This window comes from Phyllostomus hastatus, unplaced genomic scaffold (genome assembly GCF_019186645.2).
Source record: "Phyllostomus hastatus isolate PE091 unplaced genomic scaffold, TTU_PhHast_1.1 phas_scaffold_501, whole genome shotgun sequence".
Classification (NCBI taxonomy): domain Eukaryota; kingdom Metazoa; phylum Chordata; class Mammalia; order Chiroptera; family Phyllostomidae; genus Phyllostomus; species Phyllostomus hastatus.
This window is the reverse complement of record NW_025334033.1, coordinates 34,578,858-34,603,454: the sequence shown is the minus strand read 5'-3', so window position 1 is coordinate 34,603,454 and position 24,597 is coordinate 34,578,858. Positions and strand designations below refer to the sequence as shown.

The window sequence follows — 24,597 nt, the reverse complement described above, 5'->3', positions numbered from 1 at the left end:
ATGATTGTAATTACCCAGGTCATTTATAGTTGTTTTTTTTTTTTAGTGTTTATGAATCTGAAGTCTAGTTTTTTTAACACCTTTAATAAGGTAATTTTACTTGATACCCAATGGTGATTTCCTATTGTAATTTGTTAAAGCTTTAATTGCCACATGATATAAACAAGAACTGTGTACAGCTAACAGGACTTTTTTTGTGAACATTTCTGACATCAACATCTACCTACATCAGACACTCTTAGTCTGGTATCCATAGACACCTACAGAGTTCATGGGTGAGCTTGTAAAATAATAAATCTCCTTAACTTTTAGTATTTGCAAAATTGCATATAGTTATGTGTGAATTTTTCTGGGAAGAAGGTCCATACCTTAACATTCTAAAAAGGGAACTTTCATCTCATATAACTTAAGAAAACTAAGTCACATTTATTACAGAATATTACTTTCAATCATAATCTTAAAAGTTATGGATGTGCCTGTACTATTTCAATGAACTATTACACAGCCTAAATCATAGTAGGTGGAAATTGAATAAAGACTTTATGGAAGGAGGAACAGACATAGACGTAGACATAAAAACACATAACAAGATACTGTTATGAAAACAGGGTGGGTACTGTTTTAAATTAAAGTTCAAATGCCAACAATCTAAATGCAACTTTACCTTGGTTATTAAATAGTTTACTTACTAAAAACCCTAAAGGACTATATAGTAAATGTAGTTTTATAAAAGACAGTATGTGTAGAGCTGAGTCAAACAGATTTTATTCAACTTTTTAGGATGAGGAAAACAAATGACATATGTCATAAGAAATGCTCTTTGTACTACTATCTCAAATCATTTTCAGTGTTTTACAAAATGCCCACACAGCAAATACGAAAAGCCACAACATACTCTTTTATAACTTCTGCTGCAATAAATGCAGCATTAACAAATATACATATTTCTTCTGTACCAATCTTCAATGTAAAATTACTGAATTACTAAGTTTTGTTATTCATCTCTTTATTCATACACTTTTAATGAGATCATTGCCAATACGTACATTATTTTCCTTAACTTCATTTTTACATTAAGCCAATGTCTGTTTATGCACATCCATCAAAATCCTTACAGTATATTACACAGGTTTGTAGTCTAATTTTGACTCTAGCTTCTTAGAATCAGCCACTTTTCTGACTGCTTTCATGAAGTCTTCCTGTACTACAAAATCATGATCAGCACGAATTGCAAACATACCTGTGGAGAATAAAACAACATAACTGCTTTATATAATATGTGAGTTATGTATTATAAGAAAACTAAATAATGTAATTCTTTGGAATAAATGAAGAAGCCTACATTTACTACTTCTGAATCAGTAGTTCTGATTTGTTAAAAATTACTTTCATTGTTCAGTAAATTTCCATAGCAATCATGAGCATTATTTTCTAAACCAAAAGCTAGAAAACAATGAGACAATTATCTGAATATTTAAAATCCGAATCACACAATCTCTGTATTCAATGGCAACTTGAAAACAAAATCCAACTATAAACAAAATATACACACTTTAAGCAACCGTATCTTTGTTTTAAATAAAGATTTTATTTATTTTTAGAGAAAGGGGAAGGAGAAAAAGGGAGAGGAACTTTGATTGCAGGCCTCAACTGGGGGCCTGACCTGCAACCCATGCATGTGCCCTGACCCAGAATTGAAACAGCACCTTGCAGGCCGCAAGTGCTCAATCCACTGAGCCACACCAGCCAGGGCTAAGCAGTGGTTTCCTAACTCTACAAGCAGCAGTTCCTTGAAAGGAAGCAGTGCATATATGGTTTGGGAAAACACAAAACACCTTCAGTAATTCTGACAGCCCTTACTTGTTAATAATCAAAGTACAGAGAATAAGACATTTAAAAAAGCCAAAAGTGGGCTTTAACAAAACCCAGTGCCATTATTCACATATTACAATTATGCTATTTATATGCAAATTGACATTTTAATGACTTTCCTATTCAAGTATCACAATTCAATTTTTTTCCTTTAAGTTTCTGATGTGACTTTTCAAATGCTGATTGACAAAGGGATAAAAGTTTTTGTTTGTGTTTTTCCTTTTTAACTTTATGTAGTTGTATCACAGATATAGATCCCAGGTCTTCAGAGACTCCCAATTTGATGACAACCTACAGCCAATAAGGTATCACTATCTACTAATTAAATGCATCCTACTAATATTTTCATTGAGGATCTGCTTATATTGAATTTTCACTTATATAAAATGAATGGGTTTGAATAGATTTCGAGGGTTACTTCCTATCTTCCCTTTAAAGATTTCTAATTACCAGGAGCCTTGAAAATAGCTACTCTATGTTGTCCTGAGAAAAGAGATGAATAGAAAATTTTTAATGATTTTTTAATACTGTAGTTTTAAAATTTGTTTAGAAGGCTACAACTAAATTAGGAAAGTTATTTTTCCAAACCTGTGTTTCCAGATTTAGTAAATGAATGAAGCTGAGATACATACTAATCCAGAAAGTGTTGGGTATCACCCTGCCTAGTTTCAGAAGCTGTAACCCCGCCAAGGCTAAGGCTGAGGGAGCAACCTTGGACCATAAGCCACTGAGGAGACAAAAGCTTATCTCCCTGGCAGGAGCAGCGCTTCTGCTCCTTTTACTTCATCCATAACTGGCCCCCAAAGCTTGGTCAGTTAGCTAATGACAGGTAAGATTCCCCAAGGGGGGAATGACCTAAGACAGGCACGATCATGTGGGAGGCCCCCAAGGAAGGACTTTGGGGGGTACAGCAAAAGCGGGTGATGGACCCTCACCCCTTGGCTTTGACAAAGCCTGAGTCCTCATTCTGTCTGCAAGAAGTCTCCTAATCTCTTGGCTGCCTTACTTCCCTTGCTCCACCCAAGTCTGAAACAATGACAGAAGGTGGTGCAGCTCTGTGTTGGAAAGGGCGGGTTCCCCAGGCGATCAGGCCTAAGAAAGAATATGTAAAATCCTATGAAACCTGCTTTGTTTAGAATGCTCAATTAAATGATAAGGGTCCAAGGAAGAAGTAAGTTTGTTCCTCAAAGTTTTACAGCTCTTTGGCTATGTGACCCTGACTCAAAATAGGCCCTCAGAGTTCTTTGTTATCTATTGTTTGATCCTTACTACCTGACAATGATTAATGAGCTTTATCCTGTGCAAATGAACCCAATAAAAGCCCATTGAGGAACAGGCTCCTGGTCCTTCTCCTTGGAGAGATCAACCACCTTTCCTCCCCAAGCAGATCATGTCTTGGTAGACCTAATCTCATCCATTGCGGCCGGGGGGCGGGGGCCGGTGTCCTGTGGGCAGAACTCCCCAACAAGAAAGCATGAAAATCTCTACATTTGAAAGGAAAATGCAACCATAACTGAATATAGTGTTTTAACTTACAGAATTAACAAAAAAAGTTTGAAGTCTAATTAAAAAAAAAAAAATTTTTCAGTATGTCTCCAGATGTGAATATCCCAACTAAAAAGCTATAATGCTAATCTACACAGAAGTTATAGTTCCTTTTTGGAAATACCTAAAAATAATTTTTTATATATGTGGAAAAAAAGAGATCATCATAATTTTATGTTATCAGCCTTTGAGATTTTGACACTGCTTTTGTTTGGATTCCATTTTCACTAAAGCAAGCTTTTTAATAATTAAGTTGGTTGATATAGATTTTGGAAAGAAAATGTCATAAACTATTTCAGGTACTTCAAGTCACATGACAATTTACCTCTTAATATATTTTTATTCATTAATAAGTCTTTGTGAGCATGATTTACTCTGATTCATACTGAGGGTTTCTAGACCTGTAGATCTTTGATTCAGATACTGAGTCACAATATACCCACAAAGATACTCCTATGGAAAAGCTATGCCTGAGGAGCCAGCCTCTTTAAATGCTGTGTTGAATTTACAAGAAATGCTAAAATAGGCGTAAGGTGATATGAAAAAGAGGTAACCACATATTGTAACACTTTATCATAGACATTTTTTCCATTTTAAGATTCTGTGTGGAGGACAAAGACTAATTGACTCTATGTAGGGTTTTAAAGCCACTTAGTACCAAAAATAAAAATAAGACACAATCCATAGAGAAAATAATACTTAAAAACTATTATATTTTACAAGTTGAATGAACACAAAATTCATAAATCAATTTTCAAAGCTTAGTACTGATAGGCTAGCATCAAAAAGAATGTCATCCACTTTGTAGCAGATTCCTCTGGTGCTGTCCCAGTCTCAGTTCAGCCATGGGTGTGGGCAAACAATTCTGTACAGCCTCATACTTACTTCAGGGAACCAGTATCCTATCACATGTCTATCTTTCCACATTCTACTCTAAGGCATCCAGAAGTGCAAAAGAGTTAACATTCCAAAGAGTAAGTCTCATCAAATGGGGGATGAGAGCTGGAAAATAAATGCCAGTCTTACGTCTTGTAACAGGGTAATCATAAATGGCATTCTGTATGTTTTTCTGAGGGTCTCTTCAAAAATCAACCCCCCGCCATGGTATACCCTTATAACTTTCCCTTTTCCCATCTCACTTGCCCTGTTCTTTCCTGCTTCTTCAAATCTGTCCCCCAAAACAAGTACCCAATTCCTTACAAAGCCCAGGCTCTACTTTTAGACAAACTCAACACATTTTTAGCAATGTAAATAAAAATCAACAACAAAAACTACTTTAAAAACATACCTGCTTCAGTACAAACATTTCTTAGGTCTGCTCCATTAAAGCCATCTGAAAGCTTCACAATTGCTTCATAATCTGTTTAGGAAAAAAATAGTGGAAATTAGTTTTTAAAAAGAGACCTCTTTCTGATTTATGCTCACGTGAAAAATTTAAACTGAAGAGCTTGCTTTGAATTTGATCAGCTAGGCCTCATCTCTGTTAATGTTCTACAATATTAAAAACCACAAGCTATACTTCTGTTAAGTAAACCAGCACCAAGTATTTATTCAGAAATAAACATACTTCTGAAACTTTAAAACCAAGAAATATGCTCAATATCTGAAAACATGTTAATTTTCTATGCAGTGAAACAGTTATGCCCATGTGAACTTCAGATTATCAGTCAAGTATAACTCATTAAAACTGTAAACAAATATTTAATTTGAATAAACCAAGGCATCCAAAACAAACTGTAACAACAGTGGAATTTAATCACATAAGACAAATATAAATATACCAAAATAGTCATCAGAAATAATTTTATCATGGAATTTTCACATGCTAGATCAAGCATTGGGTAGCTTTCCTGGTTTTTGTGTAGGCTCCGAGTGGTATCAGATCTAATGATAACAATAATTATTAAGTGACCTTTCTAGTCACATGACAGACTTAAAGAACTGCTGGTGTGGGATAGCAGTTATGGACTTGATACAGAATGGGGAGAAAAATAAGAGACAGAATAAACCTCTACAATGTAAGTAACTTTTGAGACACCCTTTATCAGACAATCCAGAGCGTGTCAATTTCTATTAGAAATCATACAAATATTCATTAATTAGTCTTCATTCAGATCTAAATTAATAGTAAACTTCCTGAGATTAGGGATTCCCAAGGTTAACACAGTATATGGCACCTAGCAAGAGCTCAGTATTGAAAGAAATCTATAAATTGACATTTTTAGTTCAGCCCAGGCCTTCCAGCTCAAAACTCTTTCACATGAGTAATGAAAAAATTAGTGAGGGGCAATAATAAACTAATTATAATTGTTTTGGACCATTAACTTCTAAAGGGTTTTTAAGAGTTGCTTAGTAATTATACTAGATTCTTTTAATCCAGGGGTCAGCCAACTTTCTGTAATGAGCCAGATAGTAAATATTTTTTAGGCTTTGTAGGCATAAGGTCTCTGTCAAAAGTACTCATTTCTGCGGTTAGAGTGTGAAAGCAGTCATAGACAAACTACAAATAAAGGGTTGTGTTATAACAGAGCTGTATTTACAAAAACAGAAGGCAGATAGCATTTTGCCCCCAACCCATGGTTTGTTGGCCTCTACCCTAGTCCAATCTCTCAAACCTATAAATAAATATTTTATAACCTCTCCTCTGTCCTTAAATCTTTAACAATCCTTTCCCATCTTGACTCTGAGCTTGCTTCCTATTTCAATTAGAAAATAAAAGTATTCAGAAGAAAAATTCTAGAAGTTCCTGCCATTATTGAGAACCTATCATCATCAGCATCTATATATTCTGCCTTCCCTCTTCTTCTTGTAAATGAAGTCTGTGTGTAACAGAGTGCAGCCAGGTGGGCCCCCAAACAAGGATTTGTAATGGGGTCTAGGAAACATTAAAAAGATATAAGATGTCCTCATCCCCACAAGTCTGAACTGGGGGATAGGACACATGGAGCAAGCAGGGCAATTGAGAGTTGTTTTGCATACCAACAGTTTTCCAACTTAACCTCAAGCATAGTCATTTAACATATCTATAACTTTTAACTGGTTTCATGGATATGTTAAGTAGCTTTGGCCAAGCTTTGAGCCAGGGAGATGGGAGTGACTCCAACCCATGACATAACTGGGAGGCAACTCTCCCTGGTTACAGCACCTGCATGAGAGCTTAGAGTTGACTGGCTCCACACCATGGGGCCATGCCTGCCCAGACTTACTATGGCACCCCAGTGCTGGAAAAAATATAGGAATGCGGGCAGGTGTAGCTGATTGTGGGAGGAGTCCAAAATGGGGCTGCTGAGGAACCCAGGTGCAGCAGTCATGAAAAAGGGAGACCACTCAGCTTTTGGGGAGAAAGGGATAGAAAGGGAGATCAGCACAGTTTTCGGTCTCCCTTTGCCATGAAGCTTAGGAAGCCGGAAGACAGGATGTAGCAGCATGGAGCACACTCTCAGCAGTTTGGAAGAATGCAGAAGAGACTGTGCAGGAAGGAATCAGGTGAAAGGACTCTTTCTTGCTGGTGGACCAGGAGAAGGTGTCACATGGTTTTAGATTAAGAACTAGAGATCCCAGCAACACAGCTGACGGTGCTGGGAACTGAGGGAGGCCTGCCAGCTGAGCTGATCACGGATTACTGGGAAGAGCCAGGGACTACCTGAGCTACAGACTTCTATTTCTTTTCCTGAGATATGGTACCCCAGACTGGGCAAAGAGGGGAATGAAAGATTGTGTGTGTTTGTGGGTGTTTTAAGGGACTTTGAGATTTTAATTAAGAGTCTAAGTCTGTATAACTTTTTGAATAAATAATTCCATTCCTTTTCACCAATCCCTGGCATTGAGAGCTATAATTCCCTGGCAGTGGGCAAGCCAAAAGCAGTACAGGGGGACCTGGGAAAAAGGGGGGGTCCACTTGGTAACAGTATATCGTCCCCTCTCCATGGGTCTGTTCGGTAAGATATGCTCATAGACAGGGCCAACTCCTCTTCAAGAAAAGTGCATTTTCAATTTCTCCCTCTCCTAGATTATACCATCAGCATAAAAATTAAGTTCTATCTTAATGAGTACTTCCCCAAATCCTTATCTCCATTTCTGCTACAGCTCTTTTTCTTCTCCTCTTTGCTATAGAACTCCTTTAAAGAAGAGTTCAGGCCAAGATGGAGGCATAGGTAGAAACCCTTCGCTTCCTTGCACAACTAAAATGAGGATAACAACCAATCTAAAAACAACGAACAACTAGAAGTGCCAGAAAATCAAACTCCATGGAAATCCAACAACCAAGGAATGAAAAGAAACAGTCAACCAGACCAACCAGACCAGTAGGAGGGAGATGGGGCAGACAGAGAGAACCTGTGGCAAGGTGGTGGACTGTGTGGGCAGGGATGGCTGAAAGGGCCCTCAGTGAGGCAGCTGACCAGACCGCATAGCTAGGCAGGGGCTGGCCGACAGAACCAGGGGCAAGGTGGCAGACCTCTCCAGTAGAGCTGGCTGAAAGGACCTGTAGTGAGGCAGCAGACAGCACAGGCAGGGCTGGCTGAATGGGAAACCAAGACTCAGAGCTCACTGTGGACTACAGTAGGGATTGCCACCATGGCAGAAACTCCCAGTCTCACACGAGTTTGTTGGAAAGTGGGGCTAGAACCCAGCAAACAAGCTGCATTGTTCCTCCTCTGGCCCCTCTACCACAGATAGCACCACAGTGTGGCAAAGAGGGTTGCCCTACCCTGGTGAATACCTAAGGCCCCTCCCCCTTACAACTTAACAGGTGCGCCAAGACAAAGAAATAGGGCCCAAATGAAAGAACAGAGCAAAACTCCAGAAAATGAGCTAAGCGATGAGGAAATAGCCAACCTATCTGATGGAGAGTGCAAAGCCCTGGTATTCAAGATGCTCACAGAACTGATTGAGCTTTGTCACAAAATGAAAGAACGAAGGAAGGCTACACAAAGTGAAATAAAGGAAAATATACAGGGAACCAACATTGAAGGGAAAGAAACTGGGGCTCAAATCAATGATTTGGAAGAAAAGGAAGAAATAAACACCCTACCAGAACAGAATGAAGAAACAAGAATTCAAAAAAATGAAGAGAAGCTTAGGAACCTCTGGGACAACTTTAAACATTCCAATATCCAACTTATAGGGGTACCGGAAGGAGAAAAACAAGAGCAAGAAGTTGAAAACTTACTGGAACAAATAATGAAGGAAAGCTTCCCCAATCTGGCCAAGGAAATAGAATTCCAGGAAGTCCAGGAAGCCAGAGAGACCCAAAGAAGTTGGACCCAAACAGGAACACACCAAGTCACATCATCAAGTTACCCAAGATTAAAGACAAAGAATCCTAAAAGCAGCAAGAGGAAAGGTGAGAGTTACCTACAAAGGAGTTCCCATAAGGCTATCAGCTGATTTCTCAAAAGAAATCTTCTAAGCAAGATGGGGCTGGAATGAAGTATTCCAAGTCATGAAAGTCAAGGACCTACATCCAAGATAACTCTACCCAGCAAAGCTTTCATTTAGAATGGAAGAGCTTCTCATTTAGAAAGAGAAAGTGCTTCTCAGATAAGGCCAAGTTCAAAGAGTTCATCATCATCAAGCCCTTATTATATGAAATGTTAAAGGGACTTATCTAAGAAATTGAAGATCAAAAACTATGAATAGTAAAATGACAACAAAATCATAACTATCAACAACTGAACCTAAAGCAATAACAACAAAAACAAATACTAAGCAAACAACTAGAACAGGAACAGAATCAGAGAAATGGGCATCACATAGAGGGGTTTCAGTGGGGAAGAGGGGAAGGGGAGGGAAAAGGTAGGGGGTAAAGGTACAGGGAATAAGAAGCGTAGTTGGTAGACATAAAATAGACAGGGAAAGGTTAAGAATGGTATAGAAAACAGAGAAGTCAAAGAACTTATATGTACAACTCAAGCATGTGAATTAAGGCGGGGTGAATGCTGGAGGGTTGAGGGGTACAGGGCAGAGGGGGGATAAAGGGAGAAAAACTGGGAAAACTGTAATAGCATAATCAATAAAATATACTTTAAAAAATTCATTGAAAGAAATGTCTAAACTCAATGTCTCTCCAATCTTTGTGAAACCCATTTGAAGTAGGCTTGCTTTCCCACCTCTCCAAAGAAATTGTTTCTGGTAAGTCACTGATGATCTCTATACAGTATATCCCAAAACCCATTCTCAGAACTCTTATCTGACCCATTGTCAGCATTTCACAGGGAATTAATCCCTCCTTATAACAACTTCTTCATTTGTCTTCTAGGATACCACCAGCTCCTGGTTCTACTCCTAACTCTGTGACTATACCCTCTTAATCTCCTTTTATGGTTCTTCATCTCAACTTCTTAATGTCAGAATTAGCTCAATTTTTGAATCTTTTCTCTATCCACATTCACTTCCTCAGAAATCTCATATAATCTCAATACTTTAAAACCATTTTTATGCTATTACCCACGTTTATACATCAAGCATAGACCATCCCAACAAACTATTGATGCATAAAGGATTACTAATCAATATCTACATGTGGATATCTAATTGGCACCTCAAATTTAATATATCCAGAATCAAATTCCTTATTCTCCCTTTAAAACCAAATCTTTCCAGTCTTCCCTTATTTATTTTTTATCGATAGTAACTTCATCATTTCAGTTATGCAAGTCAAAAACCTAGGTCTTCCCTGGTTCTCTTTAGCTCCCACGCCACATCCAATTTATCAGCAAATTTTGTCACCTCTATTTTCAAAATATATCCAAAAATCTCATTACTTTAAAACCACTGTGGACCAAGTCACCAGCTTTGCCTGGATCACTGAAATAACCTATCTAATCCTCTGGCTTCTTTTCCTTTTTCATGTATCTATAATAATCTTTTAGCCTAAGTGAATTTTAAAATATTTACAGATAAAATGAAACATTTACAGATATAACGCTGAGATTTGCTTTTTAAAAATAGAGAGACGATAAGGGGTAGGTGACATTATAGATGAGAAGTTTCATCCGTAGAGTTAATAATTACTGAGGCTAAGTGATGAATGAGTACCTGGGGTCAGAAGTTCATTATACGCTTAATTCTACTTTTATTATTTCTAGTTTTCTACAATAAAAAGTTCAAAATAAGAGAAAGATCATTCCTTTGCTCACAATCCTCCAATGGCATCCATATCTCTAAAATTAAAATTAAAGTTCCTACATGGTGGACTCAGTAAGGCTCTACACAATCTGGTCCTCATTACTTCTATGATTTCACTTACTGCTACTACTGTCCCATTTACTCTGCCACTAACACCGTGGCCTCTTTGCTGCTCTAGAATGTTCCAGACAAATACTTTCTTCAATGCCTTCTTACTTGCTGCTTCCTCTGCATAATTTCCCTTCAAATATCCATATTTAGTTCCTTCACCTTTGCAGGCCATTGCTTAAACATTACCCTCTTTGTAAGGCCGCCCCCTTCGCACCTCCATTTACGTTTATATAAACACACAGGCACACATGCACATATGCATACCCGTCCCTGGCATTACCTAGTCCCCTTTTCTTGATTTATTTTTCTCCATAGCACTTACTACCATCCATTATACTATATATTTTACTCACTTTATTTGTCTTTCCCTGATAATATATATTCTATAAAGGCAGAAATTTGTCAGTTTCCTTCACTGCTATATTCCCAGCACTTAGAAAAATTCCTAACATGCCGTTGAGGGTAAATAAATATTTCTAAATTGAAAATCAGATTTGAGGCATAAAGCACAACTTCCAGCCAAGATAGAACATAGGTAAACTTGCTTCACCTTCTCACACAACCATAAGAAGGATAATAACCAACTAAAAACAAAAACCAACCAGAACTGCCAGAAAATTAAACTGTATGGAAGTCCGAACCAAGGATTTAAAGAAGAAACATTCATCCAGACGGGTAGGAGGGGCGGAGAGGACACAGTGTGGTGCAGCGTTAGCTGGCAAAATGGGCAGTCCCACATTCACATGCAGCAGGGAAAACCCAAGAAGGACAACTAGGGAGTGAGCGATCCCAGCCCCGGGCCAGACCATGTAGCCCAGAGTTCCAGCACCAGAAAATAAAGCCTCATAACCTCTGGCTTTAAAAACCGGTGGGGGTTAGGGTGGCGGAAGAAACTGCCAGTCTCTCAGGAGAGTCCATTTAAAGGGCCCACAGGGTCCTAGAATGCATGCAAACCCACCCACTCTGGGAATTAGCACCAGGGCAGCAGCTAAAAGAGCACTAGTTGCTTACAGGAAGTGGGGGATGTGACTGGAAATGGGGTGAGAGCCCACCAAGCAGCATTGTTTCCTCTCTGATCCCTCCCCCACATACAGAGACACAAAGCCACCAAGCAGGTTACACTACCCTGGCAAATACCTAAGTTTCCACTCCTTACAATGTAACAGGCCTGACACAGAGAGTCAAAGCAGCTCTACCAATACACAGAAACACAGGGAGGCTGCCAAATTGAGAAGACAAAGAAATATGGCCCAAATGAAAGATGAGATCAAAACCCCAGAAAAAAAACTAAGCAACATGGAGATAGCTAACCTATCAGATGCAGCGTTCAAAACACTGGTGATCAGGATGCTTAGAGAAATGATCAAGTATGGCCACAAAATAAAGAAGTGAAAGCTATACAAAGTAAAATACAGAAAATATGCACAGAACCAACAATGAAAGGAAGGAAGCCGGGACTCAAATCAATGATTTGGAACAAAAGGAATAAACATTCCACTGGAATACAAAGAAGAAACATGAATTCAAAAAAACGAGGAGAGGCTTAGAACTTCTGGAACAAATTTAAATGTACGAATATCCGAATCATAGAAGTGCCAAAAGAAGAGGAAGAGCAAGAATTGAAAACTTACTTGAAAAATAATGAAAGAAAACTTCCCTAATTTGGTGAAGGAAATAGACATGTAAGTCTAGGAAGCTTAGAGAGTTCCAAACAAATTGGACCCAAAGAGGGCCACACCAAGACACATCATAATTAAACTGCCAAAAGTTAAAGATAGAATCTTAAAAGCAGCAAGAGAAAAGGAGAGAGTTATCTACAAAGGAGTTCCCATAAGAATTATCAGCTGATTTCTCAAAAGAAGCCTTACAGGCAAGAGGGGACTGGCAAGAAATATTCAAAGACATGGAAAGGAAGGACCTATACCCAAGATTACTCTATCCAGCAAAGCTATCATTTAGAATTGAAGGACAGATAAATGCTTCCCAAACAAGGTTAAGCTGAAAAACTTCATCATCAACACCTTTTTATATGAAAAGTTAAAGGGACTTACCTAAGAATAAGAAGATCAAAACTATGAACAGTAAAATGACAACAAATAAAACAACTATCAGCAACGGAACCTAAAAAAATAACAATGAAAACAAATACTAGGCAAACAACCAGAACAAGAATAGCGTCATAGAAATGAAGATCATGTGGAAGCTTATCAGCACAGAGAGGGGAGGCGGAGGATGGGGGAAAAGCTACCGGAAATAAGAAGCATAATTGGTAGGTACAAAATAGACAGGAAGAGGTTAAGAATATTACAGGAAATGGAGAAGCCAAAGAACTCGTATGTATGACCCATGGACATGAACTAAGGGGGGGACTGCTGGAGGGAATGGGGGTACCAGGTGGAGTGGAGAAAAGGGAAAAAAAAGTGGGACAATTGTAACAGCATAATCAATAAAATACAACAATTAAAAATGAAAGTAAAACCAGACTGAATAGACTATGATGTAAGATAGCCTTTGGCTTCATTTACCAAATGTAAATACACATAAAAATAGGGTATTTCCTTACCTATTTCACCATGCTTTGTAATGGGACCTGCATGGATTTTCAATATATCTAATCTTGCTTGTTCATTTGGTAAATCAATATCTGAAAATAAGAAATTATAAAAAATTCTTTTGTAGTTATTTTTTTTGCTTTAATTGTGTAATAAAGTAGGGGGTAAGGAAAAGGTATGGAAAGAGAACTGAATAAGGACAAAGGAAATGTACAGCAGGTGGAAGGCCTTAACTCACGTATTTTTCTATCTAATCTTCCTGGACGGAGCAAAGCAGGATCCAGTGTATCTGGTCGGTTTGTAGCCATGATCATTTTAACTCTATGAAGAGTATCAAATCCATCCATTTGATTCAGTAACTAAGTATTTATAAATAAAAATCATAAACAGATTTTACAAAGCATCCTAGCCATTAAAAAAATACATAGGTACAACTTTTATACGCCTAATACCATGAAATGTTTGCCTACAGACAGCTATGTAACATTCAAAATGATCATTTTGTGGAATCCTGTTTTTTCTCTTATGTTAAGGAATGTACTATCCATACTTTTTATAGCTATCAGGTAGTTTTAGTAAGTCTGAAGGTTTCCATCTTGTCAAATATTATAAAACTAAACTATGTGGATCTGATTTCCAATGTTCTTTTCATTACTTTTAAAAATAAAAGCTAATAATACAATCTAACACATAAAGTGCTTATGGCATGCATGACATAAAATTTACATTAGGATAACCAGACACAATGATTTTTCTACAAATTTAATAATAACTCCATTAAATATCTTTTCAAATAATTCTACTATACATAGAAATAGTGAGACACTAACCATATTTCCTTTGCTTCTTAAAGTTTTCTTGAATTTTGAAAAACCTAACCACATTCAACAAACTCTTTAAAATATACCTGGCCTCACATGTCTATTTCTTTCCCCAAATGCATTAGCTAACATACCAGTTACATGAATAAAACTAATATCAGTGTTGTTTTAAAATACCTCAACTTAAGGTCTCTAAGAGACTCTATAACTAATTTTAAAATACTGCATATCTGCGCGGGCTGGGAACTAAAATGTCCCAGGTTCGATTCCCAGCCAGGGTACATTCCTGGGTTGCAGGCCATAACCCCCAGCAACCGCACATTGATGTCTGTCTGTCTGTCTGTCTCTCTCCCTCCCTCCCTCCCTCCCTTCCCTCTCTAAATAAATAAATTAATTAATTAAATTAAATAAATAAAAAATCTTAAAGAAGTAAAGAATTATGATGAATTAAAAAAAACAAACAAAAACAAAACAAAACAAAACAAAAAAATACTGCATATCTTCTGAGCAAATAGTATAACTTATGAAAAGTAAGTTTCAAATACCCATACCCAGGCAGAATTTGACATTGCATTACCTATGCTACCTAGCTTCTATTTGTAGAAGTTGAAAACATATTTGGGCTCTTGCCATTACTTTCACAGATTTTGGGATGGGGAAAGGTGTTATGTACATTTATCCCAGCATCCATCTTCTTCAATTATCAACACTATTCAGTTTCCTCTCATTCTCAGCAATATAGTAAGAAAGGAAAGTGTTAGTGATTTTTAGAGCAGCCTCATACATAACTCGTTTATTGCCACTAGTTTTACTATGTCCATTACTCATAAAATGTCTAATAAAACTATCATGAGATCATACCCACACTATAAGTAGTACCATATACAATTTAAATATCTGATTGACTGCAAAATGGGAATTTTGTAGATGCCCCTATTATTTTCTAATAGTCATTTTCTTACTAGAGAGTGTGGTGGAGAAATGTGTTCATTCCTGTCAGTATTTTCAAATTTCACAGTCAAGTATATTCTTCATTTGAACTACGATACATATTTAACCTTCAAATATCTGAGTTTACTTCTTTATTCAATAAACATTGATTTCTCCATAAGCCCCCTTTACCACATATTACCTCCATTAAAGTTCTCTGAATCTCTCTATCAGCTGAAGTGCCCTCAGAAAACCGACGACCACCTAAAAATAATTACATGGAAGCTCATATGCATTATTCTTTTCCTCAATAACTATCATTTAAAAGATAGGATATGATAGTGTCTAGGGTTAAAAACATTAAGATAAAAATTAGGTATTAAGAATTATACTGACAAAATTAATGATTTTGGTATAACATTTCTTATTTTGTCAATGTCAAAGGTTATACATTAAAACTGGTTAAATTTTAAGAATTTTTAAAAAATAACACCCAATTTATTTTGCTACTTCATAAAAGTAGCAATTAGAAAAAAAGGAAAAAAGTTCCTTTAGATTTAAAAAAGTTTCCTAACACTACCAAGAAAAGTTTAAGACAAAAGTTTAAGATGTTATTCTTACCGATAGCATCTATTTCATCCATAAAAATGATGCATGGCTGATGATCCCTAGCATAATTAAACATTTCTCTGATCAACCGAGCACTTTCACCAATGTACTTGTCTACAATAGAACTAGATACAACCTGATTAAAGAAAAAACATTAAAGTAAACATAAGATAATTCAAATAAAATTTAATCTCAACATCTACAAAAAGAGTCTTCCCTTTACCTTTAAGAAATTGCAGTCTAGCTGGCTAGCAACAGCTCGTGCCAAGAGTGTTTTTCCTGTACCTAGGAATAACAAAAGAAGTTCTAATTAGACAGAAAGTAAAACTTTCGAAAGCCTTTTGAAAATATAATCCTTTGACTAGTAAATTCTGCAAAATGGAAGCTAAATCCTAAACAGAATTTCCAGTGAAAATTCCACTGTACTTCTACATTCAATTTTAAATTTTATTCAAAATGGTCCTTGTAATCTTATTTTAAGCATACTGAATATAACTTTGGAAATATATCAAACACTATGTATAAATAGACTACAATAGAAACTTGTTACATTAAAATACATTAATCTGTCCTGTACACTAAATGGATCTTTTACCCATGCATGACACTGTATATCAAGTATTGATTATTTGGAAACTATTAACTTAGTAAGTTATGGAAATCTTCGAAATGTTGGTTATTTTTCATTATACAGTATTTAAAAATCACACTTGTTAGTATTACCACCAATCTCATCTTTTTAAATGTTAACATAGTAGAAAGCTATCAAGCTCACAGTGCTGGATTAAATTTTCAAAAACTCTAATTTCTCCTTGAAAGGTCCAATTTTATCACTGGCTACAAATGATGTCAGTTGTTTTCTTTATCATGACAGGCTAACTTTATTCATTTGTGAAAAACTGTGCCAGGTAACCAATAATCAGTATGAATAACCAATAACCAGTCTGATAACCACAGATTATCTATAAATTATTCTTTCAGCTAAATTGGCTAGCAACGAAAATAGTTGCACAAGAGATTAATTATCCTATTCAATAGGCAACAAAAGTACTTTATATGTATCTTCCATTCCATCACACAGAATAAAGATGGTATTCAAGTATCAAGATTTAATAACACTAATAATTTTGCCCTGGCTGGTGTGTCTCAGTGGACTGAGTGCCAGCCTGCGAACCAAAGGGTCGCCGATTCTATTCCCAGTCAGGGCACATGCCTGGGTTGCAGGCCAGGTCCCCAGTAGAGAACGTGTGAGAGGCAATCACACACTGATGTTTCTCTCCTTCTCTCTCTCCTTCCCTTCCTATCTCTCTATAAATATGTAAATAACATTTAAAAAAATAATTTAAAAGATAATTTTTACTACTTTACCAAAGGCATTTTAAGTGAAACTGGCTTTAAAAAAAATACTCCAAGTAAGTGGTCAAAAACACATGGACTACGAGCACCACTTCGTGCCACTGGCTTAACTGATTCATGCTATGGCATGAGCAGTCCTACCACATTGGGTTTGCAAGATCGGCACAGACACCAACACAGTGAAAAAGCACCTAACATCCTAGCATTATGAAAATAAGTTTTGACATTGCAGATTCCCTGAAAGTGTGTCAGGGACACCCAAAGGTCTGTGGACCATGTAGGACCATTACATTAGAATCACGTTTAACATTTAGCATGTTAAAATATATAGTTGTCCCTTGAACAACATGGGTTTGAAATGTGCGAACCCACTAATATGTGGATTTTTTCCAATAAATATCTGTACTGTTTTCAGTCCACAGTTGGGGGTTTGTGCAGGCAGAGGGCCAACTGTATGCATTGGTCTATGCCATTTTATGTAGGGGACTTGAGCATCCACAGATTTTGATATCCCTGTGGGTCCTAGAACCAATCCCTGACAATACTAAGGATAGTTAAGTTCTGGGGGAGTCATAAGTCACATGTAGATTTTTGACTGTGTGGGGGGTGGCCAATGCCCCCAACCCCATCCCATGTTGCTCAAGGATCAACTATATATCCCATAAGGCACTAGAGGACTAGGCATGCTGAGAGAACAGCAGACACACACCTCTTATCTTTTCTTACTCCGAACAATGTGGAGGTAGGAAATGCCCAAGTTAAATTTCTAACTTATATTTTTTTATTCCTTAATTCATTCATTAATGAGGTGGACATAATTCAATACCAACCTGGTGGTCCATATAGCAAACAGCCTTTTGGAGGTATTATCCCTACACGCTGGAATAATTCTGGATTTGTAAGAGGCAATTCTATCACCTAGAAAAGAAGTTGTACGCTTCTTAAACAGATGGTAAAGATTCTGATGTACTTTCAAATATTTTAAGTATTAGTATAGTTAGTTATATACATCATAATTTGTAATAGTCTAAAATTCTATGTTATGTAAAACCATATTAGAGGGTTTTCTTCAGATATTTCTTACATCTAAAAATAGTTATATGTTTTTAGATTAATTAATTAAAAACTGTGTGGTTATTTTAACAAACTATACACTTGACTAGAGTGATGGTTACACAGGCATATAATCTGTCAAAACACATTTGAATTGTACACTTAAAACTATGCATTTTAATGAATATAAATTGTGCCTCAATGAAAAAATTACACTACAAAAAAATCACTTATTCAAAAAATAAAAATCAAAAGATATATACTCTTTTGCATTTGGGAACACAACACAAATTATAAAATGGGGAAATATGGTGTTATAACTGCCACTATGAAAAGAAAGTATATAAAATTTTCACACATTGGCAGTTTATCACAGCAGCCTTACAAGAACCACATATTCTGCTTTCAAGGTCCTAAGACTGATTCAAGGAAAAAAAATGAGAATAGAAAAAGTGAGGGTTTAACTGCCCAATTTAAACTCTTTATAATGCCAAAAACTTGGAGATCAACTTCTATTGCATAGTTGAGTGCAGGAGGTGTGATTAAGACAAGCTAAAAGTGTGAGAGATCAATGTTCTGAAGTGTATGCAGATGGAAAAGGGTACCATGTGCACATGTGGTCAGCGTGTGAGAGGAAGAGGGAGGGATTCTTTCTGCTCCTGTGCCTGATGTGGCAAATCACTGTAAAAGACAAGGTTTTACTGTTCCACGAAGCACTTTTCTTCCCCTGTTGACCCTTCATTAACTACAGAGTGAGAATAGGCTTTAATTTATACTTAGGCCAGTGCTTCCTCAATCTTGGTCAAAAAATAATTTGGTTACATAAATTCCTGGAATGCTTGTTTAAATGTTAATTCCTTTGTCCCACCCCCAGTCTACTACATTAAAACCATGCAGAGGGCCTAGCAATCCATATCTTTAGTAAGAGTTCCAGAAAATTTAATATACTGAGGTCTGAAAACTACTAGCTTAGGACTTAAATCAGATGATGTAAACCATTCCAACAGTCTTCATTTATTCCTAAGTATTTTCATCCTAAATTAGGGTGAAGTCAATAGGACAATAAATGTGCTTTAAGGAGAATTGTTAAGAAGACACCTGTGCTATCAAGCAAGGCAACCCTGATTAAATTCTTCACCTAAGAGCTTAAAAGGTTTAAGCCACCCTAAAGCCAGTCATTTTCTTAAACGGCGGTAAACAGCTCTACTGAAATAAAATATACTTAGGACACAGGTAACTTACTTTACTATGAGTGGGAAGCTAACACTAATAAGGTTATAGGAAAAACTACATCACACATGTTATCCAAGCGTGCTCTGACCCAAGTAACCTATTGCGATAATCAAAAACACAAATGTCATGGGCATTGTATTATATCAATTATTCTTAGCTATTTTCTTCTTTGTCAAAAAGAGCAGGATTTTTCTCACACCAAATTATCTCCACATTAACAAACACCTATTAATTTTCACAGCTAGATATTTAGTGCTATTCTTTTCTCAGCAAGAATATTAAATGTGTACTATTCAGTAACCACTATTGGGACAAAGTAATTTCTCATCATCTTTCTCCCTTCAGCAGTCTTTTAAAAAAGATTTTATTTATTTATTTTATTTTTAGAGAGAGGGGAAGGGAGGGGGAGAGAGAGGGGAAGAAACATCAATGTGTGGTTGCCTCTGGCATGCCCCCTACTGGGGACCTGGCCTGCAACCCAGGCATGTGCCCTGACTGGGAATCAACCAGTGAGTGACCCATTGGTTTATATGCCTGCACTCAATCCACTGAGCTACACTAGCCAGGGCCCCTTCAGGAGTCTTAAAAGAAATACTACTTATTGTTAAGTTCAGAAAACAAAGCATACATCACCAACCTCTCTTAATTCCCGAATCTGTTCTGACAGCCCTCCAATCTCAGAATAGGAAACATTTCCAGGGTCTTCATGAGACATGTTGTAAACCAGTGGATCCACCTCTCTTGGCAAATATCTGTGATGACAAGTATTTGTCTTTTAAAAATGTATTTTTGCTCAGTCTACAGATAGAGTATAAATGACCTCTTGAGCAAACACCTGTTGGTGATTTTTATAAAAATACATGTTTAAATTAATTAGGAATTAGTAAAAGAAAAAGAATGACAAAATATCAAATGATCTGAAAAAACATATCTTCCCTCTCAAAAAATGAACTATACAGAATAAAAAACTTACCTCATAATGGTTAGTGTAGTCATATCCAAAGCAACTCTTGTTCCTGGCTTCAGCTTACTTTTGTCAAGCTAATTTTGTACAACAAAAGAAGTTACATAAACACTTAAAAAGGGGACTAACACTCTAACAAGAGCCAAACATTTAGAAGACAAGTAATCATTTTTACCCTTCAGAGAGAACACTAATATTAGGTTATAAACACCATGACAACAGAGGGTATAAATGTTGTAATTCAATGTTATTTCCATCTGCCCGTTTTGCACAACTGCAGCATGAAATATGAAATCACTAATACACAAAGTTTGAGGTGGCAATGACCTTGTTTTTGAGGAAGCAATGGCCTTTAGTATTTTACCTTCATATTTAATATGGTTCTGCTCATTATTTCGATTCAGGCACTGTAATACAGCAACTTTGGCAACTGGTGCCAAAGCAGTTATACAGAAATCTTTTAGGTGAGCTCTGGCCAGGTATCTCAGTTGGTTAGAGCATCGTCCCAATAATCAAAGGTTCCAAGTTCAATCAGGTCAGAGAACATATAAGAATCAACCAATGAAGCGCAGGCTGCAAACCAGTGTCGCAGGTTTGATTCCCAGTCAGAGTACGTGCCTGGGTTGCAGGCCATGACCCCAGCAACCGCACATTGATGTTTCTCTCTCTCTCTCTCTATCTACCTCCCTTCCCTCTCTAAAAATAAGTAAATAAAATCTTAAAAAAAAAAAAAATCAACCAATGAATGCATTAAAAATCATAACAACGAGTTGTATTTTTCCCTCCATCTCTCTTCTTTTTTCTCTAAAATCAATAAATTAAAAAAAACATGAAAAATAAAAAGTCGTGACCAGTGTGGCTCAGTTGCCAGGGCATTGTTGTGCAGAATGAAAGGTAACTGGTTCCATTCCCAGTCAGGGCACATGCCTGGGCTGTGGGCTTGGTACTGGTCAGGATCCCTGAGGGAGGTCATTTACATCTACAGGAAATACATACTCTGGCTTTTTTCTTTTTTATTGTAGATTTAATTTATTTAATTTTAGAGACAGGGGAAGGGAAGGAGAAAGAGAGGGAGAGAAACATCAAGGTGTGTGATACATTCATTGGTTGCCCGTCACATGCCCCCAACTGGGGACCTGGCCCATAACCCAGGCATGTACTCTGACTGGAAGTAGAACCAGCAACCCTTTGGTTCATAGGCTGGCACTCAATTTACTGAGCCACACCAGCCAAGGCTATACTCTGGATTTTTCAGTATTTCCCAGTTTTTTGTTTATTTTGTTTTTATTTATTGATTTGAGAGAGACAGGAAGTGAGGCAGAGAGGCATGGGGGATGGATAAGAGAGAGCAAGGGGAGAGAGAGAGAGAGAAACATCAATTTGTTATTCCACTTATTTATGCATTCACTGGTTGATTCTTATATGTGCCCTGACAGATGAATCAAACCTGTGGCATATTGGGATGATTCTCTAATCAACTGGACTACATGGCCAGGGCCAAATTTTCCAGGTTTCAGATACTCCCTTGCCTTCACACAACCATGAAATATCTTGGAAAAGCCAACTTTTGGCATCCAGAGGGCCCTATAAAGGACATAAAAATCCTGTGTCAGACTAGGCATCTAATACTTTGGTTTAGAAAATGTCATCCTACTTATATGCTAGGCAAAATCCTAAACTTAGAATTAGCCCCTGGGTTAAGTTCCATTCTACACTCATGTTATATCAATGTTTTAAAACCTAAACGTGATATAACAAATACTCAGAGAAAGCTCTTCCCAATGAACTTATAAGTATGCCCTAAGGATACTTCCTAGAGAATAAATAGGGTAATACATAAATTGGATTCAGAGGCTACTAATAATTTAAAACCATTCGGTGGCATTTTTGATGACTGAAAAATAAAATGTGTAGTTATTTCAATTTGCCTATTCTAATTGTTTTTTTAATTTAAATGAATTCATACAAAATCAATTTAAGCTATAGTACTGTATGTAAGTAACATTTCTGAATATTTAAATTTAAAACATAGGTAATTGATAGGGTCTAATCCTTTTAAATCCCCTTCCAAAAAAAGACATTAAAATAAAATGATCTGAGACATTTTCTAGTTCTAAAAGTCTTTGATTTCTAGTTTTGTAGAACCGACTGAGACAACTCAGTACACTAGAAAGTAGAGAATACTGAGGCAAACCCCATGGGTTGAGTTCAGACTTTGCTAATAATTAGTTATATCTTAGCAAATCACCTTTGTGAGTTATGAGCATAATACCTGGCCTGATTACCTCAAGAATTAAATAACTTATATGAAAGTACTTTTGCCAATTATAAAGCAATTATTACAAATGTTAAGTGTTACCTGTCGACGACAACCCACAACATATCTTGGTCCATTTGTAGCTTTGACAATGACTAGAGAAAGAAAAAGAAAAACTTAAAATAGCAAGTAAAAATTAAATATACCCACATTGATGGCAGGCTGAGTTTTATTTCTGTCCTCCAAGAAAATACGTAATTGAAAGAAAATTAAGTCTATGCAAGAATAGCATCTACCTTCACTATTGTCATTAGAATAATAAGCATTTCAAAAGTGGTGGTGGGAGGGAGAGAGTCCACTCTTTTTTCTTTACTAATTAACAATTAATACACTTACATTTTTCTTCAGTTAGCTGCTTAAGTACTTCACCCACAATCTAAGAAGAAGAAAAAAAGGATCACCTTTTGCCAAGAGCTAAAAAGCAATTACCATCACCCCTTATATCCCACAAACTCCATTACCTACCTGCCCAACACTTTGTAGGGCCTTCAGATCATTTTCAGACTTTTCATACTGCTTGGTAAGTTCTTTTAATTGTTCCCTTACTGAAATAATATAATGTGAACATTTTTAATTAAACAATAATCTTAGTGAGTTTGTTACTAAGTCTCACTTAAGTTTGTCTATTTCACTTTACATAATTTTTATAGCTACTATCAAAACACAAAAGAAATTATGAGGTTTGTAGGTACCAGATAAAAACGAAATGCTGTAAGAGAAAGCATCATATTTTTATTTTTTTAATTGACAATACTTATTGTTTGAGTACATTTTAGATTACATTCTTAACAGATAAGACACTGACACTTCCGGATTTGTGACTACAAATTCAAATGATAAAAGTCTGACCTTTTCTTTCCAGGATTTTATTTATTTACTTTTAGAAAGGGGAGAGAGGGGGAAAGACAGAAACATCAATGGGTGGTTGCCTCTCCAGGGCCCCCTACTGGTGACCTGGCTTGCAACCGTCATGTACCCTGACTGGGAATAGAACCTGGTATCCTTTGGTTCCCAATCTGGCATTCAATCCACTGAGCCACACTAGTCAGTGATAAATCTGCCTCTTTCTCGCCACTTCACCTACCCACACGGATTACTACTCTCTGACTTTCTATCCTAATGAGGGCAACAGGTGGAGTGCTCCGCAGAGTTACATGATTATGGTCTTCTTTTAATTCAACCACTCAGGCTTTTCAAAAAAGGTGCACTATCAAAAAATATAAGTGCCCCTTTAGCTGAGCAGTTAAAGGAAACCTGTGTGCCTGATGCAGTACAACTCAAAGCACAAGAGGAGACGAGGAGTGTTATTATGACGGATGGACTCCTCAAGCTCCGTGGGCGGCTTTCCACTCCACTAACACACCAACTGCCCGAGTCTCATCTCTTGCTTGAACTTTCTTGACCTAAGTATCTTCCCTTCTTCCAGTGCCGGGACTCCAGCAGCACTGCCCTCTTTGCACCCCAACCTGGGAAGCATCCCTGGCCCGCTTCTTCCCCAAGCCTCCTCTAGTCCTCTTTCAATTCCATCTCCGGAATGTTCTTTCTGTCATCTGGCCCAGACTGGGCCATCTTCACGCCGAAGGGGCTCTGCTTCCCAATCTCAGGGCCCGATGACAAAGCGCCTTGTCCCTGGACCGAGGCCTTCCCATCGCCAGAGCGAGGTTGCCGGGCTCCGCCAAAGGCCTCCGCTTTGTCAGAGACAGAAGAGTGTTCGGGCACGAGATTATGTGGAAAGAAAGATGCACTCACACTCCTTAAGGCGGCCGTCGATCTCCTTGTGCTCCAGCAGCTTCTTGCGGTAGTCCTGAAGCGCCTTATCTCTTGGGTCCGCCATGATGAGAAGCCGTCGCTCATAGGGGATGCCGGGAATGGCCATGGCCGCCCGGGCGGGGGAAGGGGCGGGGAAAGGGAGAAGGGCCTCCTTGGAAAAGGCGGGTTTGAAGATGATCCCGCCCTTTCCGGTTGGCTCCGCCTCTCTACTCCACCTCTCTCACTACTGCGTCTTCTTTCACGTAGGGCGTCGACGTGCGCAAAAGAAAGCCTCCCACCACACTGCCCCCCGCTGGTGGGGCTGGGTAAAGCAGGGTGCTGTTATTCTGGCCATTC

At 37.5% G+C, this 24,597-nt stretch overlaps 1 protein-coding gene across 1 annotated transcript; it reads right to left on the bottom strand.

Moving 5' to 3' along the window:
- Nucleotides 1-743: 743 nt before the first annotated feature.
- Nucleotides 744-24,387, bottom strand: PSMC6 (proteasome 26S subunit, ATPase 6). Its single transcript, XM_045823555.1, has 14 exons — nucleotides 24,241-24,387; nucleotides 22,957-23,036; nucleotides 22,828-22,867; nucleotides 22,534-22,586; nucleotides 20,184-20,251; nucleotides 19,848-19,962; nucleotides 17,755-17,842; nucleotides 15,792-15,853; nucleotides 15,581-15,704; nucleotides 15,162-15,223; nucleotides 13,447-13,567; nucleotides 13,220-13,300; nucleotides 4,706-4,777; nucleotides 744-1,240 (listed from the first exon to the last, which is right to left on the bottom strand). The coding sequence occupies exons 1-14, from the start codon at nucleotides 24,365-24,367 to the stop codon at nucleotides 1,122-1,124; spliced, it is 1,212 nt and encodes a 403-aa protein (XP_045679511.1). The 5' UTR covers nucleotides 24,368-24,387; the 3' UTR covers nucleotides 744-1,121.
- Nucleotides 24,388-24,597: the final 210 nt, after the last annotated feature.

Bases quoted from the DNA above. Each gene is read 5' to 3' on its own strand.
- PSMC6 (XM_045823555.1), bottom strand. From the start codon at position 24,367: ATGGCCATTCCCGGCATCCCCTATGAGCGACGGCTTCTCATCATGGCG. The intron at 15,854-17,754 runs GTTGGTATTGAA...TGTTATTCCTAG, and splicing joins TTTGCTATATGGACCACCAG to GTACAGGAAAAACACTCTTG. The intron at 15,705-15,791 runs GTAAAGGGAAGA...TTCTTTAATCAG, and splicing joins TAGACTGCAATTTCTTAAAG to GTTGTATCTAGTTCTATTGT.